The sequence below is a fragment of the Chionomys nivalis genome, chromosome 3 (assembly GCF_950005125.1).
Source record: "Chionomys nivalis chromosome 3, mChiNiv1.1, whole genome shotgun sequence".
NCBI lineage: Eukaryota > Metazoa > Chordata > Mammalia > Rodentia > Cricetidae > Chionomys > Chionomys nivalis.
In genome coordinates, this window is record NC_080088.1 from 82,302,693 (window position 1) to 82,320,144 (window position 17,452).

At 46.4% G+C, this 17,452-nt stretch overlaps 1 protein-coding gene across 1 annotated transcript; it reads left to right on the top strand.

Moving 5' to 3' along the window:
- Positions 1-4,419: 4,419 nt before the first annotated feature.
- Zar1l (zygote arrest 1 like) lies at positions 4,420-13,514 on the top strand. The gene is made up of 4 exons (XM_057766161.1): positions 4,420-5,022; positions 5,308-5,424; positions 7,664-7,738; positions 13,369-13,514. Exons 1-4 carry the CDS (start codon positions 4,420-4,422, stop codon positions 13,510-13,512), a joined length of 939 nt encoding a protein of 312 aa, XP_057622144.1. The 3' UTR covers positions 13,513-13,514.
- Positions 13,515-17,452: the final 3,938 nt, after the last annotated feature.

Consider the following 17,452-nt stretch of genomic DNA (forward strand, 5'->3'; position numbering starts at 1 on the left):
AATACCAGTGATGATCACAAGGGGGCAACTCCCTGTTTCTCAAGATTATTCTTAAGATTATAATCAGCTAGTTCCTAAACAGAGTATTCCAAAAATACCAATCACAATCACGAGGGGGCAACTCCCTGTTTCTCAAGATTGCAATCGAAATTTTCTTCAGCTAGTTCCTGAAACAGAGTCACTGAACCAGCTAACCCTAGAATTCTGATTCTTCCCTCCCTGCTTAATTTTTGGCTCTATTTTTTCCTGCTAGGGGGTTCTGGATTTATCCAGGTCTTTCACTCCCCCACCAGAGTCACAAGAACCAGTCCTTAGGGCTCCACTCCAATGATCTCAGGCACTTCAGAAAGGTCCATTTCTAGACACCACAGTGGGCTAAGTTTCTTCCCTCTTCTGACAGTTAGGGCAGGATTTACAGAAAGCAGGGGCTGCATGAGTTCAAGGAACAAACTGCAGCTCTCAACTCCTGGCTCTCGCCCTTCTCACACACAAAAATTCCATTCAGTCTCTTGTAGCCAAGAGCCTGCAGCATCAAATCCAGTTACTTTCTTCTAAATGGGGCATGGGGGGAGGGGGATGGAACTAACACAGCAGAAACAAACCTTCCTGTCCCTAAAGAAAGGAATGAGCTAGTGATGAATAATGAGCTCAAGGCAGAAGCAAAGCCAATGGGGCAAACATCTAATCCCAATTCTCCAAGTCACCTTCTCTGTAGTCCTGGTGTCTCTGTGGCCATCCCGTCCCTGTCATTCCAGTAGGCACTGCCCTGGATGAGGGGCTGAGTGTCAGCTCAGTCTGAACGTTTTGGCTCAGCCTTACATCTGTGTGTCTCCACCTCTGGGATAGATCCAGATGTTACCTGAAGTCTAGAAGGGCTTCTCCATGCTCCAAGGGCTCGACCCACGCGGCTGCTAGAGGAGGTGGCAAGCTGATGGTCGCGACTTCCAGAGGCTTGTGCGTCATGCTGCTTGTGGCTGAGGCTGGTGTTTGTTTTGGTTTGGTTTGGTTTGATTTTTTGAGACAGGGTTTCTATGTAGCTTTGGTGCCTTTCCTGGAACTAGCTCTTGTAGACCAGGCTGGCCTCGAACTCACAGAGATCCACCTGCCTCTGCCTCCCGAGTGCTGGGATTAAAGGCGTGTGCCACCACCGCCCAGCTGAGGCTGGTGTTTGAAGACACTGGGATTACTGCTCTTTTTCTCGGGTCTCCAATGTGGCTTCACTCCCACAGCTCCATGAGACGTCACTCCATCAGACGAATTCCACAGGGACCCCCGCTTGAAGGCAGCCTTCCTGGACACCCAGGGTTTCCTCTTTAGCTGTGCTGAGAACCGCTGGGACTTCAAGTCTTCATTCTTTCTGCTAGCAACATCTCCAGAATAGGAACTCCAAGGGCTGCTGCTTCTAGGTACTACAACCGGACCCTTGGGAATCAGATCTGAAGTCAGGAGTCTCTTTAGCAGCAAACTAAAATCCCAAGTCAGCTTTGGGGCTCTCTTCTGGAATCCCTTAATGGCATCCTTATAGCTGCGATTCAACCCCAGCAACCCCTGTTTGCCTCTGTTCTTCTTGCCTGGGGGCTGCTGTGACCAGCCTCTTCTCTTTATACCCCAAGGGCTCCTCTGGCTGAGTAGCTGTGTTTTAGCCCTAATAAAAGCTCTCTTAAAGGCCTCTCTTTCCTCTGTCATTGGACTGTAAGCGTTTAAGAGTAGCCAAGCAGCAGCCTGGGTGCTTCTCTGTTTTGAGAGCTCCCTTGCTAAGCACCAGCAGTCATCACAATGAAGTTCAGCCTTCCAGGGTGCCTCTGGACAAGGACACAGGGAAACCAAACTCTTTGGCACAAGGTAACAAGGATGGCCTTTTCTCCACTTCCCAAGAGAATTCTCACGTTCTCCAGAAGCCTCATCTGCTTGGCCCTCTTCGTCAGAAGCCTCATCTGCAAGGCTGTCCTGGTCTGAAACCTCATCTGCAAAGCTGTCCTGGTCTGAAACCTCACCTGCATGACCTTCACGGTCAGAAACTTCATCTGCTTGGCTCTTGTCAGAAACCTCACCTGCATGGCCTTCGTGGTCAGAAACTTCATCTGCATGGCCTTCGTGGGCAGAAGCCTCATCTGCAAGGCTATCCTGGTCCGAAACCTCTCCTGCATGTTCTTCGTGGTCAGAAACATCATCTGCATGGCCCTCCTGGTCCAAAACCTCATCTGCATGGCCTTCGCGGTCAGAAACGTCATCTGCATAGCTCTCATGGTCAGAAACCTCATCTGCGTGGCCATCACGGTCTCCACTCCCAGCCACGTGCTGGTTCTCTGAGCCTTCACGCAAACTGTCTGCAATACAGCAGTCCCAGCTCACAGCAGCCTGCTGCTCCAAACTCTCCCATCCTCTCCTTTTTAACCAGTCCCAAAAGATCGTCCACAGGGCCAGGCACAGAAATAGAAAGAGCCACATTCTTCACAAAAGAAAAAAGGTCTACTTAGCTCTTGTTTCTGGGAGGCTGGAAATCAGAAGATAAGCTGAAGGTACTGGCTGCCTCTGTTCCCATCCGTGGCTCCACTGCCCTAAAAAAGCCTCCAGGATTACTTGGCCCCACCTACCCCAGCGTTTAATCTTCTAGAGGCCGACACACCCAGCCTCTTAATACCATTAACATAAGATTGAAGGTTAGGGTGCAGTAGTACACACCTTTAACCCCCACAGGGCAAAGGCAGGAGGATCTCAGAGTTCAAGGCCAGCTGGCCTACCGAAGGAGTTCAGGAAGGGCTCCAAAGCTACAGAGAAACCCTGTCTCAAAAAACAAACAAGCCTGAGGATTTGGGCCAGCACGTGGTATTGCTGCCAAGCCTGAAAACCTGGGAGTTCAATCCCCCAGGTCCCACAATGGAAGGAAAAGAGCCAGCTCCCAAAAGTTATTCTCTGATTTCTACATATGTACTGTGGCATACACACATTCAAACACATACACATACAAAAAAAAAATTCATGTAAAAAAATGAAAAGACTAAGGATCATGCTCCTGTGTGAGTTTAGTGGGACAGACATTACACACAGTTACCCATAGTTGGGTGGAAATGGGTAACTTTCGTTTAGACCTATTAATATTGTTACTCTAGTTTTTTGTTTGTTTGTTTTTGTTGTTGGTTTTTTGTTTTTTTTTTTTCGAGAAAGGGTTTCTCTGCAGCTTTGGAGCCTGTCCTGGAACTAGCTCTTTTTTTTTTTTTTTTTTTTTGGTTTTTCGAGACAGGGTTTCTCTGTGGCTTTGGAGCCTGTCCTGGAACTAGCTCTGTAGACCAGGCTGGTCTCGAACTCACAGAGATCCGCCTGTCTCTGCCTCCCAAGTGCTGGGTTTAAAGGCGTGCGCCACCACCGCCCGGCTGGAACTAGCTCTTGTAGACCAGGCTGGACTTGAACTCACAGAGATTTGCCTGCTTCTGCCTTCCAAATGCTGGGATTAAAGGCTTGCACCACCAACGCCCTGCGTTTATTTTCTTTTAGAGAAAGTCTACATCATGCATAACTGACTGACCCGAACTTAACCAAGTACACTAGGTTAGCCAACTCAGAGATCCACACACTGGAATCAAAGGTGGTTTCTAGCATACCTGATTTACTAGTTTTTAATCTCTTACTGGATGCTGTTAATCCATTAGACTTTCTCAGAGGTGTGTTCTATAAAGAAAAGAAGTCTGGTTGGTGGTGGCACGCCTTTAATCCCAGCACTCGAAGGAGGCAGAGGCAGGAGGATCTCTGACTTCAAGGCCAGCCTGGTCTACCAGTGCTAGTTCCAGGAAAGGCTCCAAAACTACAAAGAAACCCTGTTTCAAAAAAACCAAAAAAAAAAAAAGTTTGCTTATATTATGTATGTGTCTGTGTGTCTATGCATGTGAGTGCAGGTTACAGGCCAAGAAGGGCGTCAGGTAGTCTGGAGCTAGAGTTCCAGGTGTTTGAGAGTCCCTCAATGTGGAGTGGGTGCTGGGAACTGAAGTTGGCAAGGTTATTCCGCACTCTCAGCCACTGAGCCGCCTCTCTTGCCGCCCTCCTATTTTTAATTCCTGAGGCAGCTCTGTTGTTTCCCCCTAATACTTGTACTAATTTACATTCTCACCAGCCAATACCAGATCAACAAAATAGTCACCAAGAGAATACGTGAGTGAAATAGTTCATTAAAGCCTGCTGAAGACAGAAATAAAAATCAGCCTTGCGAAAAAAAAAATTGAGACCTGCAAATTGAAAAAGTAGGAAAACAATTAGTCACATGGATAGCTCCCTCTTCAATTAGGGAACTGTGGGGGTGGGGAAGGGGTCAGCTCTCTGGAATAAATGAAGAAACCTGGGTGACCCGAACCGCATCTACAAGGAGGAAGAGACAGGTGAGGGTGGAAAGCAAACCGAGAACCCAAACTCCTGGAGGAAACTCCCCCAATGGAGCACGTCGTCCGAGTTCCCTATGGCTTACACCAAGGTTATGGGGTCACACAGCCTCTGAACCACCCTAGCCTCTGGGGACCCTGCAAACAGCAAGACTGGAGTAACGTGTGTCCTCCTGTTTTCCTGTCCAGGCCAGTGCCTATGGTGCCAGCAAATGCCTCTGAGTCCTGCATGTACCCTTACAAGAGGGCTCAGCTTCAGGCCATTCTCACCCAGATGAACCCCAACCTGAGCCTACGGCTATGCAAGGCCAACACTAAGGAGGTGGGCGTACAGGTGAACCTTCGGGTGGACAGGTCGGTGCAGTGCTCACTGGGGCCTCAGACCCTACACAGCAGCTTCCTCTCTGACAGAAGCAGCCTCAGGAAGCCTGCAGAGATTTATCAGAGAGCCTTGATCCAGCTACCTAAGGACGAGGAAGATGGAGGAAGCCAAGAGCTTAAAGGACCTGCAGAGGCCAGTCAGTTGTTGCCACCTGCGTCAAGGCCAGATGGTAACAAGCAGGAGAGCTTCCCGCAGCTGAAGGAAGTCGGGGAGGAAGACACCCCCAGGACTGGGGACAGGAAAAGCAAGCTGGTATGTGGAAACACAGACACAGTCCACTTGGGAAGCTCAGCTTCCAGCTGCACGGTAGCTTCTCCCTCCTCAAGCCCTCACCAGCACCGTCCTTCTTCCTTCCGTTTCCAAAGCAGTAAGTCTGCCTCATTTCTGCCTTTCCTTTGGTGAGGAAAGTGGAGTTTTGTAGGTGGTAGCTGACTGAATTAGCGGAGCCACATAGAGAATAGCTGAAAGCGAGGCCCGGGCAGTCACCTGTTACATTTAGGTTATCCATTAGGAGATGAGGAGCTAGATCCCACCCTGCCGCACCCCCATTGCTAATAGACTCCCGTTTGTCTTCATTTTCAGTTTTTGGAACCAAAATACGGCTATTTTCACTGTACAGATTGTAACACCAGATGGGAGAGTGCTTACGTGTGGTGCATCTCTGGTACCAATAAAGTAAGCAAACCTGGGGAAGGGGCGCTGAGGCCTGGAAGGCGCGGGTGTTAGTGGGAGAACGGGTTTCCACTCCTTCACCTCGGCATCCTTGCTGACAGGCCGTCAAGGTGAATCTTATAGGGACACTCCCTTTAAGTGTGAACGGCAATGTCTAAATAAGTAACTAAATATACTACCAGGAGCGGTAACATGTAAGCTCATAACTGCAGCCCTTGAGAGGGGAAGGATCAGGTCCTGACCAGTGTAGGCCACATAAAAAGATCTTTACATACATCTCCAAAACAAGCAAGCTGGCACAGCTTTAGTCCCAGCACTTGAGAGACAGCTGCAGGCAGATCTGTGAGTTCGAGGCCCCGTCTACCTAGTGAGTTCCAGGACAGCCAGAGCTACATGATGAGACCCTGTCTTAAAACAGAGTAAGACAAAAACCTCTCCCGTGTCGAGGAAAAGAACAGGCTGGAGAAATGGGGACTCTGGAGCTGGGTGTGATAGACAGGCCTGCAGTCTCTGCGCTTGGGAAGTAGAGGCAGGCAGAGGTCAGGTTAAAAGCCAGACTGGGCTACATTAGATCCTACCTCAGAAGACAAGACCAAGCTCCTCCTCCTGTACCGGGGTTATATAACTCCTTTCTCAACTCGAAACAACAAATAAATGTGAAGGACAGGCATGGTGGAGGCAGAGAAAATGTAGGCCAGCTTGGTCCTACATAGCAAGTTCAGGCCAGCCAGGGTTACACAGTTGAGATTTTATTTATTTATTTTTTTTTATTTTCAATAAAAAAAGAAAACCAGAGATATTGCTAAGTAAACTAGAGAGAAAATGTTCAGGAGACAATGCACAAAGCCTAGAACGCAGACAATGCCCATGGGTAGTCATAAGCATCTAAATGCAAGTGCAAAGTTAGATAGTTCAGGGCAAAATGATTGGGACAAAAGGAGGAATCGGCCCACACACTGGCCAAACCTAGTAATAGCTGTGCTCTATGGAGTACCTACTATGGTCTCTCTATGTTGCTGAGTAGTCATCAGAACTATAGAAAAAGGAATGCTAGCTCAATTTTACAAGTCAAGAAAATTGTAAGTGACTGGTGGAACTCAGAGTTTAAAACCTCAAAGTATGTGAGGCTGGGGAGAGATGGTTCAGTGGTTAAGAGCACTGACTGTTCTTCCAGAGGATCCGGGGTTCAATTCCCAGCACCCACATGGTAGCTCACACCTGTCTGTAACTCCAGTTTCAGGGGAGCAAATACCCTTATTCAGACATACAGGCAAGAAACCAATGAGCCCGGCTGTGGTGGCGAACGCCTTTAATCCCAGCACTGGAGAGGCAGAGGCAGGCAGATCTCTGTGTGTTCGAGGCCAGTCTGGTCTACAGAGCTAGTTCCAGGACAGGTACCAAAGCTACAGAGAAACCTTGTCCAAAGGAAAAAAAAATAACCACCAATGCACATAAAATAAAAATGAATAATTTAAAAAATAGGAACTCAAGTATGTGACTGGAGGATAGGCTCATTGGTTCAGAGGACTGGGTTGAAAAAAAAGAGTGTTTGAGTCCTAGCACCCACGTCGTGACTCCTAACTATCTGTAGCTCCAGTCCCAAGGGATCTAAAGCCCTCTCCTGGCCTCTTCTGGGCCATGTTCATGGTGCACAGACATACAGGCTGGCAAACAAAACAAACAAACAACAACAACCACAACCAAAATAAATCTCTTGCCGGGCGGTGGTGGCGCACACCTTTAATCCCAGCACTTGGGAGGCAGAGGCAGGTGAATCTCTGTGAGTTCGAGACCAGCCTGGTCTACAAGAGCTAGTTCCAGGACAGGCTCCAAAGACACAGAGAAACCCTGTCTCAAAAAACCAAAAAATAAATAAATAAATAAATAAATCTCTCAAGGGTAGAGGTTCCATACAAGACAAGCAACATAATGAAGTGACGGAACACATTGCATCAAAAGAGCTGGGGGCAGGGCTGGAGAGGTGGCACAACACTTAAAGGCTCTCACTGCTCTTACAGACACCAACATGACAGATAACAACCACTTGTAACTCCGGTTCTAAGGGATCCGGTGTCCTCTTCTGACCTCTGTGTGTACTGCACACACTCAATGTACATACATACTTTCATACACAAAATTTTAAGTAAAATAAGCAAATTATCTTAAAAGAAACACAACATCTAGGGACTTAGGAAATGTATGCATACATCAGCTTGTATTAAAAAAGCCAATTTCTCTTTAGGTTTATTTCAAACAACTGTGTTGCAAGTGCCAAAGGAAATTTAATCCTTACCGAGTAGAAGCAATCCAGTGTCAGGTAAGTGCACAGAAAGCTTTGACTCCATCACAAAGTGTTCGGATCTTACAGACCCGGGTCTTGGCATGGGGATACTCGGTCTTCTGTATGGTGAATGCTTAGATTATTATTATTATAGGAAAAGGAATAAAAGCATAAATTCCATTAATTTTTTTTTTTTTTGGAGAGAAAGAGGGGGAGATCCAGTCTTTTAAGTTTCCTTGTGTCAGGCATGAGCCTTATGACTATAACACAGCAGATTCAGGAGTTCATGGCTAGTCTGGGCTTCTTGGTGCTCTTCCTCAATAACCAAAACAAACTAGAAAGCTGCCTTTTTTTTTTTTTTTTTTTTCTCTGTAGCTTTGGAGCCTGTCCTGGTGAAAGCTGCCTTCTGTAGTGTGCTTATGCACAGTATCTTTGGAACATCTCCCTTTTGATGGTTAACCATCAAAATGCTAGGCTGTTTTGCATGCATTGTTTCCATGGCCTGAATTAACCCTTGTGAAGGTGTTCCCATTCTGCAGGCCACAATGTCAAGTTCAAGGAAGATGTGGTAGGTTGCCAGGGATCAGATTTATAGCTTAAATCTTGATTGGATGTCATGGCATCTTCAAGGTTTGGAAAGTCTCTGAGTTTAGATGTGGCTGCTCTTCCAGAGGACCTGAGTTTGGTTCCAAGCTCCCACGTTAGGTGCCTTACAACTGCCTGTAAATCCAGATTAAGGAGATCCTCTGCCCTCTTCTGGCCTCTGTGTGCACCCGCAGGCATACGTGTACATCCACACACAGATTCACACACATACACATAAATAAAATTAAGCAAATCTTTCTTCTAAAGGTTACAGTGAGAAGAGAGCATACTAGGGCTTGAATCCAAGGCATCCTTACAAGCTAGGCAAGCGCTCTGCCTCTGAGCTACACCTTTATCCAAAGAACCGTTTATTTTTAGACTCCTTCACTTACAATATGTTCTTCTTGGGTTGACGCCTGGGGCTGGAGGGGGGTAGATCGTGCCCAAGGCAGTGGTAATAGCTGTGTGTGTGTGTGTGTGTGTGTGTGTGTGTAGGGTTGTGTGTGGAGCAGGTTACCACCTCAAAGGTTATTAAGTTTTTGAAAATGAAATGACCTGGGACGGCCAGGCGGTGGTGGCGCACACCTTTAATCCCAGCACTTGGGAGGCAGAGGCAGGTGGATCTCTGTGAGTTCGAGACCAGCCTGGTCTACAAGAGCTAGTTCCAGGACAGGCTCCAAAACCACAGAGAAACCCTGTCTCAAAAAAAAAAAAAAAAACCAAAAAAAAAAAAAAAAAAAAAAGAAATGACCTGGGACAGAATGGTTACAAGAAATCCATGAAAACGAGAATCATAATCATCAATAATCTGTAATTGAAAAAAATTGAAAGAAGAACATCCCTCCTCTTTGGATCTTAGGGTAGGAAGATGTACAAAAGTTGCTGATAAGGCCAGGTGGTGGTGGCACACGCCTTTAATCCCAGCACTCGGGAGGCAGGCGGATCTCTGTGAGTTCGAGGCCAGCCTGGTCTACAAGAGCTAGTTCTAGGACAGGAACCAAAAGCTAAGGAGAAACCCTGTCTCGAAAAATCAGAAACAAAACAAAAAAAACCAAAAAACTTATCCTGTCTTGATGGGGTAGAGGCTGGTAATGCAAATTGGTTCAGAAGATTTGCATTATTGAAGACCTATGAGAAGACAGTAGGTTTAACAGGTTAGATACTAGGGCAGGAGGTTGACTTGTGGGTAAGGGTGCTTACTGTTCTTGCAGAGGGCCCAGGTTCAATTCCTAGCTATCATAATTGGGCAACTATCCTAGAACTAGCTCTGTATACCAGGCTGGCCTCCAATTTACGTAGATCTGCCTGCCTCTGCCTCCGCCTCCCAAGTGCTGGGATTAAAGACATGTACTACCATTGCCCGGTTATTTATTTTTTTAAAAAAGATTTATTTAAGCCGGGTGGCGCACGCTGGGATTAAAGGCATGCGCCACCACCGCCCGGCTAGATTTATTTATTTATTGTGTATACAGTTTCTGCCTACATGCATGCCTGCAGGGTAGAAGAGGGCACCAGATCTTATTACAGATGGTTGTGAGCCACTATGTAGTTGCTGGGAATTGAACTCAGGACCTTTAGACGAGCAGGCAGTGCTCTTAACCATTGAGCCACCTCTCCAGTCCTTTCTTTTCTTTTCTCTCTTTCTTTCTTTCTTTCTTTCTTTCTTTCTTTCTTTCTTTCTTTCTTTCTTTCTTTTTTTTCTTTTTTTTTTCCTTTTTTGAGATAAAGCTTACTGTGTTTCCCTGGCTGACCTGCAATTCACTCTTAGAGCAGACTGGCCTCAAACTCACAGAAATCTGCCTGACTCTGTCTCCCCAATGTGTGTGCCATCATCATTTGGAAAGGATAGTTATTTTCAATTCAGTTAAAAAAATATTTATTTATTATGCATACAATATTCTGTCTGTGTATGCCTGCAGGCCAGAACAGGGCACCAGACCTCATTACAGATGGTTGTAAGCCACCATGTGGTTGCTGGGAATTGAACTCAGGACCTTTGGAGGAGCAAACAATGCTCTTAACCGCTAAGCCATCTCTCTAGCCCCTTTCATGTCATTTTTAAAATTGTTTTTTGAGACAATGTCTTGGCTGGCCTGGAATTCGATCTGCCAGCCTCTGTCTCCTGAAATGCTGGGATTAAAGGCGTGTAGCGTGACTCCCATTTTAAGCATAGTTATTTTAAATTTAGTGTCAGATAAATCTATTAACTTGACCTCCCATGGGGCTGTGGCTCTCCTCTTGATGTGTCAAGCTTGCTGTTTTGTCTCCCCATAGGCATATTTATTTATTTTGTTTGTGTTTTGAGACAGGGTTTCTCTGTGTAGCCCTGGCTGTGCTGGAACTCGCTCTGTAGACCAGGCTGGCCTCGAACTCACCGAGATCCACCTCTGCCTCCCAAGTGCTGGGATTAAAGACACGCACCACTGTCATCTGGCTATGCCTAATTATTTTTGATTGTGTGCTAGCATTGCATATAACAATCTGTACTCGGGCGGTGGTGGCGCACACCTTTAATCCCAGCACTGGGAGGCAGAGACAGGCGGATCTCTGTGAGTTCTAGGCCAGCCTGGTCTACAAGAGCTAGTTTCAGGGCAGGCACCAAAAAGCTATGGAGAAACCCTGTCTCGAAAAAAAAAAAAATGAAGGCAGAGGCAGGCGGATCTCTGTGAGTTCGAGGTCAGCCTGGTCTACAAAGGGAGTTCCAGGACAGGACAGGCTCCAAAGCTACAGAGAAACCCTGTCTTGAAAAACCAAAAAAAACAAAACAAAACAAACAAACAAACAAACAAAAAAACCAGTCTGTACTGCTAACTTGTGGCTTAGGGCAGCATCTTCTTCCAGAGAAGATTTGTGCCCGCTTCTCACAGGCAGATAGACACTAGTAATTTCAGACTGTGTATGTTTTCTACCCATGGCTGGTCTGTTTTGAAACAGAGCTTCAGATCTGTAGTGCAAGCTTAGTTTTGGTTAATCCGTATTCAGTAGGTATGGCCCTGGGTCCCTCTGAGCTGCTGGGGGCAGTGCTCTTTCGCTCTGGTGTACCCCTTTATCCCGTCCCCTTGTTCATCTCCTTTCCAGTTCCTGTCCTCTCACCTCATCCAAAACTGCCAGGTACTGTTCCATCTGGTGACTCCGTAACCTCTTTGGTGACAGGTGTTCGCCCCACTCTATAAAGTCAGTACTGTAAGATAGTATAGGAGCTAAGTCCCAGAGTTTGATGAGATCATCTTGTTGTTCTGCTTGTCTCTACCTCCAGCATTCTGGGATTAAAGGTGTGTGTCACCACCACTGCTGGGCCTTAATATTTATTTATATCTTGTATATAGGAGTTTTGTCTACAGGTATGAATGTGAACGATGTGTGTACAGTGCCAACTGAGGCCAGAGAAGGTCAGGGAATCCCCTAGAACTAGAGTTACAGTCTGTGGTGAGCCACCATGTTGATACTGGGCTTCAAACCTGGGTCCTCTACAAGGGTAACATAGGCTCAGTCGCTTAGCCATCTGTCCATTCTCCTTAGATCTTATTGTCTTTTAATTTTTTTTTTTTTGGATTTTCGAGCCTGTCCTGGAACTAGCTCTTGTAGACCAGGCTGGTCTCGAACTCACAGAGATCCGCCTGCTTCTGCCTCCCAAGTGCTGGGATTAAAGGCGTGTGCCACCACCGCCCGGCTTAAATTTTTTCTGTAGTGGGAAATAGAAACCAATTTGTAGGAGACACATCTTAAAACTTTTATTTACTTTTTATACCAGTCCCTAAGTTAGTTCACTTACATATCTGTGTTTTCTCCTTAATGCGCTGGCTGTTCTCTCCACTGCCTTTAAGCAACTGTTCTAGGTTCAGCTTTTCTAACTGTCCAGGAGGCTTGATAAGCATTATCTAATCCGCTATAGAAAGAAGTAGAAATCTAGCTTTAGAATAACTTCATTTGGTCTGGCTTTTTCTTTCTTAAAGAGGGAAAATAAAGGGCTAGAGAGATGACTCTTCCAGAGGTCAAGAGTTCAATTCCCGGCAACTACATGGTGGCTCACAATCATCTGTAATGAGATCTGGTGCCCTCTTCTGTCATGCAGGCATACACGCAGGCAGAACATTATACATAATGAATAAATCTTAAAAAAAAAAATAAACAAGAGGGGGTTAATTCGGTGAATGGATCTACGTGAGGTACTTGGAATGATGCCAGTCAAGCAGAACCCCGTTTTGGAATTAATTTGTAAGAAAGGACGCTCCTCCACTAGAGGAGGGAGTATGTGATGTTGAGTAAATTGAACTGAAGACTCCTGCTTGGGAAACACTAATCCTCGTCCTCTGTCTTTAGGCCATGGCCCTCCTGTTTGATTTTTTTTTTAAATATTTATTTATTATGTATACAATATTCTGTCTGCGTGTATGCCTGCAGGCCAGAAGAGGGCACCAGACCTCATTAGAGATGGTTGTGAGCCACCATGTGGTTGCTGGGAATTGAACTGAGGACCTTTGGAAGAGCAGGCAATGCTCTTAACCACTGAGCCATCTCTCCAGCCCCCTTGATTTTTTTTTAATATTTATTTATTTATTTATTTATTTATTTATTTATTTATTTATTTATTATGTATACAATATTCTGTCTGTGTGTATTCCTGAAGGCCAGAAGAGGGCGCCAGACCTCTTTACAGATGGTTGTGAGCCACCATGTGGTTGCTGGGAATTGAACTCAGGACCTTTGGAAGAGCAGTCAGTGCTCTTGACCACTGAGCCCCTCCTGTTTGATTTAATGATTCCCTGCACACCGCCTTTAACTCTATTGGTTATAGATATGTAAAATGACACACAACACTCTAAGAAGTCCGCCTCACCTTATTTTACTATTGTCTTGGTTGGCACAGTGATATTCTCTTGAGCAGCTTCAGTGATCATTCAGGTGGCATTTGAAGGGAAAAAAACAGGCAGTTTCGTGAAAGTTGGAAAGAGGCTTCTTGTGGAACTTGGAGGAAGCCACAGATACAGGATGAAGGGTGGGGGGAAGGGGTCTTTTCGGTTGGCGGGCTATACTTGGAACACTAATTGATCATTTAACTGTCCTAATTTTGCCTCCCAAAGACCTGCTCCAAATCCTGTTGTGCCTGTCCTCAAAAGAAAAGACACATTGACATCAGGAGGCCACATCGCCAGGAGCTCTGCGGTCGCTGCAAAGACAAGAAATTCTCCTGTAGCAATGTTTACAGCTTTAAATACATCCTGTGACAGCAGGGCCGGTTTCTGGTCTGTAGACTTGGCAGGGACATAGTGCTCTGTGCAAGTTGGCTATGCCTAGACAATGGAGAGCAGTCTGAGTGTTTGTGCTTGTTGTAGGTTGGGAAACAGTTGTACGATGTGAATAGAATAAAATAAATGCATGTGAACTAGATAGACCATGAGAAGCACATTAATGGTAATTCCTGGGTAACAACAATGCCATACTGGAGGCCGGGTGGTGGTGGTGCACGCCTTTAATCCCAGCACTCGGGGGCAGGGGCAGGCGGATCTCTGTGAGTTCGAGGCCAGCCTGGTCTAGAAGAGCTAGCTCCAGGACAGGAACCAAAAGGTACAGAGAAACCCCGTCTCGAAAATCCAAACAAACAAACAAACAAACAAACAAACAAACAAACAAAAAAACAGGTTTTTTGGGACAGAGAGTTTAACTGGCCTGAAACTCATTATATAGAACAAGCTGGCCCCAAACTCAGTGAGCTGCCTGTCTCTGCCTGCCTAGTACCGAGATTAAATATGTGACGAATTATTTTGAGCTAGGTCCTGAAGTCAACAGGAATGCTCGCTGCCTCCCGGAGTGCTGGGATTAAAGGCGTGCACCACCGTGCCCGGCTCCACACAGCTTTTTAATGAACAAGTCCTGCTTTCGCCCCAGCTGGCCTCCAACTGGCTCTCCTGCTGGGATTGCAGTTTGCAGTTTCTCCTCCTCCCTACTTTTGAGACAGGACATCATGAACATCTCCTAGGTGAGGGCAGAGGTGGAGGCAGGCAGGTCATGGAGAAGAACTGGGATTTGAAGTTGGGCTGACCAGGCCTTGCTCCCTGATTGTAATGACTATGTTTCTGTTTTCCTTCTAACTAGGATGGTACTACATGATGTGTAGGGCTAAAACAGGGAAACCCACTGAGTGACTAGGAGGAGATGATGTGACAAAAGGGACCTTGAGATGAGGGTACCTGAGAGAGGGAACAGCAATAGCAAAGGTTCTAAGGGGATGGTGTGTACTTAACATGTTCTAGGGCCCACGTGGGGTGTAGAAGACACGCTAGGTCGTAAAGCTTTCTTCTTCTTCTTCTTCTTCTTCTTCTTCTTCTTCTTCTTCTTCTTCTTCTTCTTCGTCTTCGTCTTCGTCTTCGTCTTCGTCTTCTTCTCCTTCTTCTTCGTTTTTCAAGACAGGTTTCTCTGTAGCTTTGGAGCTCTCCTGGAGCTAGCTATTGTAGACCAGGCTGGCCTCAAACTAACAGAGATCTTAACCAAGAACTTAACCAAGTAGACTAGGTTAGGCAACTCAGAGATCTATATGCTGGGATCAAAGGTGGTTTCCTCCATACCTAATTTACTAGTTTTTAATCTCTTACTGGATGCTGTGAATCCATTAGACTTTCTCAGAAATGAGTTCTTTTTTTTTTTTTTTTTTTTTTTTTTTTTTGGTTTTTTGAGACAGGGTTTCTCTGTGGCTTTGGAGCCTGTCCTGGAACTAGCTCTGTAGACCAGGCTGGTCTCGAACTCACAGAGATCTGCCTGCCTTAGAAATGTGTTCTATAAAGAAAAGAACAGGTTTGGGCGGTGGTGGTGCACCACGCCTTTAATCCCAGCATTCGGGAGGCAGAGGCAGGTAGATCTCTGTGAACTAGTTCCAGGACAACTCCAAAGCTACAGAGAAATCTTGTCTCAAAAAACCAAGAAAAGGGCCTGGCGGTGGTGGCGCATGCCTTTAATCCCAGCACTTGGGAGGCAAAGGCAGGCAGATCTCTGTGAGTTCCAGGCCAGCCTGGTCTACAAAGGGAGTTCCAGGACAGGCTCCAGAGCTACAGAGAAACCCTGTCTCAAAAAACCAAAAAAAAAAAAAAGAAAAAAACCAAAAAAAAAAAAAGAAAGAAAAGAAACACTCAAACAAAAACTAAAACTAGAGTAACAGTATTAATAGGTCTAAATGAAAGTTATCCATTTCCACCCAACTATGGGTAACTGTGTATGATGTCTGTCGCACTGAACTCAAGACAGGATCATGATCCTTAGTCTTTTCATTGTTTTACATGTATTTTTGCGTGTGTGTATGTGTTTGAATGTGTGTATGGCACAGTACATAGTAGAAATCAGAGAATAACTTTTGGGAGGTGGCTCTTTTCCTTCCATTGTTGGACCTGGGGGATTGAACCCCCAGGTTTTCAGGTTTGGCAGTAATACCACATGCTGGCCCAAATCCTCAGGCTTGTTTGTTTTTTGAGACAGGGTTTCTCTGTAGCTTTAGAGCCCTTCCTGAGCCTGAACTCCTTCTGTAGGCCGGCTGGCCTTGAACTCAGAGATCCTCCTGCCTATGCCTGGTGGGGGTTAAATGTGTGTGTACTACTGCACCCTAACCTTCAATCTTATGTTAATGGCATTAAGGGGTTGGGTGTGCATGCCTCTAGAAGATTAAACGCTGGGGTAGGTGGGGCCTATGTAATCCTGGAGGCTTTTTTAGGGCAGGGGAGACTCAGACAGAAACTGAGGCAGCCAGTACCTTCAGCTTATCTTCTGGATTTCCAGCCTCCCAGAAATAAGAGCTAAGTAGATCTTTTGCTTTTGTGAAGAATGTGGCTCTTTCTATTTCTGTGCCTGGCCCTGTGGATGATCTTTTGGGACTGGTTGAAAGATAGAAGGGAGAGTTTGGAGCAGCAGGCTGGTGTGAGCTGGGACTGCTGTATTACAGACAGTTTGCGTGAAGGCTCAGAGAACCAGCACGTGGCTGGGAGTGGAGACCGTGATGGCCATGCAGATGAGGTTTCCGACCACGAGAGCTAAGCAGATGACGTTTCTGACCGCGTAGGCCATGCAGGTGAGGTTTCTGACCACCAGAGCCATGAAGATGAAGTTTCTGACCGAGAAGGTCATGCAGGTGAGGTTTCAGACCAGGACAGCCTTGCAGATGAGGCTTCTGGAGAACGTAAGAATTCTCTAGGGAAGAGGAGAAAAGGCCATCCTTGTTTTGTTACCTTGTGCCAAAGAGTTTGGCTTCCCTGTGTCCTTGTCCAGAGGCACCCTGGAAGACTGAACTTCATTGTGACAACTGCTGGTGCTTAGCAAGGGAGCTCTCAAAACAGAGAAGCACCCAGGCTGCTGCCTGGCTACTCTTAAACGCTTACAGTCCAATGACAGAGGAAAGAGAGGCCTTTAAGAGAGCTTTTATTAGGGCTCAAACACAGCTACTCAGCCAGAGGAGCCCTTGGGGTATAAAGAGAAGAGGCTGGTCACAGCAGCCCTCAGGCAAGAAGATTAAAGTGAACAGAGGCAAACAGGGGTTGCTGGGGTTGAATCCCAGCAATAAGGATGCCTTGAAGGGATTCCAGAAGAGAGCCCCAAAGCTGACTTGGGATTTTAGTTTGCTGCCAAAGAGACTCCTGACTTCAGATCTGATACCCAAGGGCCCGGTTGTAGTACCTAGAAGCAGCAGCCCTTGGAGTTCCTATTCTGGAGATGTTGCTGGCACAAAGAATGAAGACTTGAAGTCCCAGAGGTTCTCAGCACAGCTAAAGAGGAAACCCTGGGTGTCCAGGAAGGCTGCCTTCAAGTGGGGGTCCCTGTGGAATTTGTCTGATGGGGAGACGTCTCATGGAGCTGTGGGAGTGAAGCCACATTGGAGACCCCAGAAAAAGAGCAGTGATCCCAGTGTCTTCAAACACCAGCCTCAGCTGGGCGGTGGTGGCGCACGCCTTTAATCCCAGCACTCGGGAGGCAGAGGCAGGCGGATCTCTGTGAGTTCGAGGCCAGCCTGTTCTACAAGAGCTAGTTCCAGGACAGGCGCTAAAATCACAGAGAAACCCTGTTTCGAAAAACCAAAAGAAAAAAAAGAGTTCAGGAGGCACAGGAAAGAGGAGTGATGTGACAGGGGTTTTCTGTGTAGACTTGGCTGTCCTGGAACTCCCTTTTAGACCAAGCTGGCTTCGAACTCAT

Coding starts and splice junctions, on each gene's coding strand:
- Zar1l (XM_057766161.1), top strand. CDS start 4,420: ATGGAGCACGTCGTCCGAGTTCCCTATGGCTTACACCAAGGTTATGGG. Junction 5,023..5,307: donor TATGTGGAAACACAGACACA/GTCCACTTGGGA, acceptor CATTGCTAATAG/ACTCCCGTTTGTCTTCATTT. Junction 7,739..13,368: donor TAGAAGCAATCCAGTGTCAG/GTAAGTGCACAG, acceptor TGCCTCCCAAAG/ACCTGCTCCAAATCCTGTTG.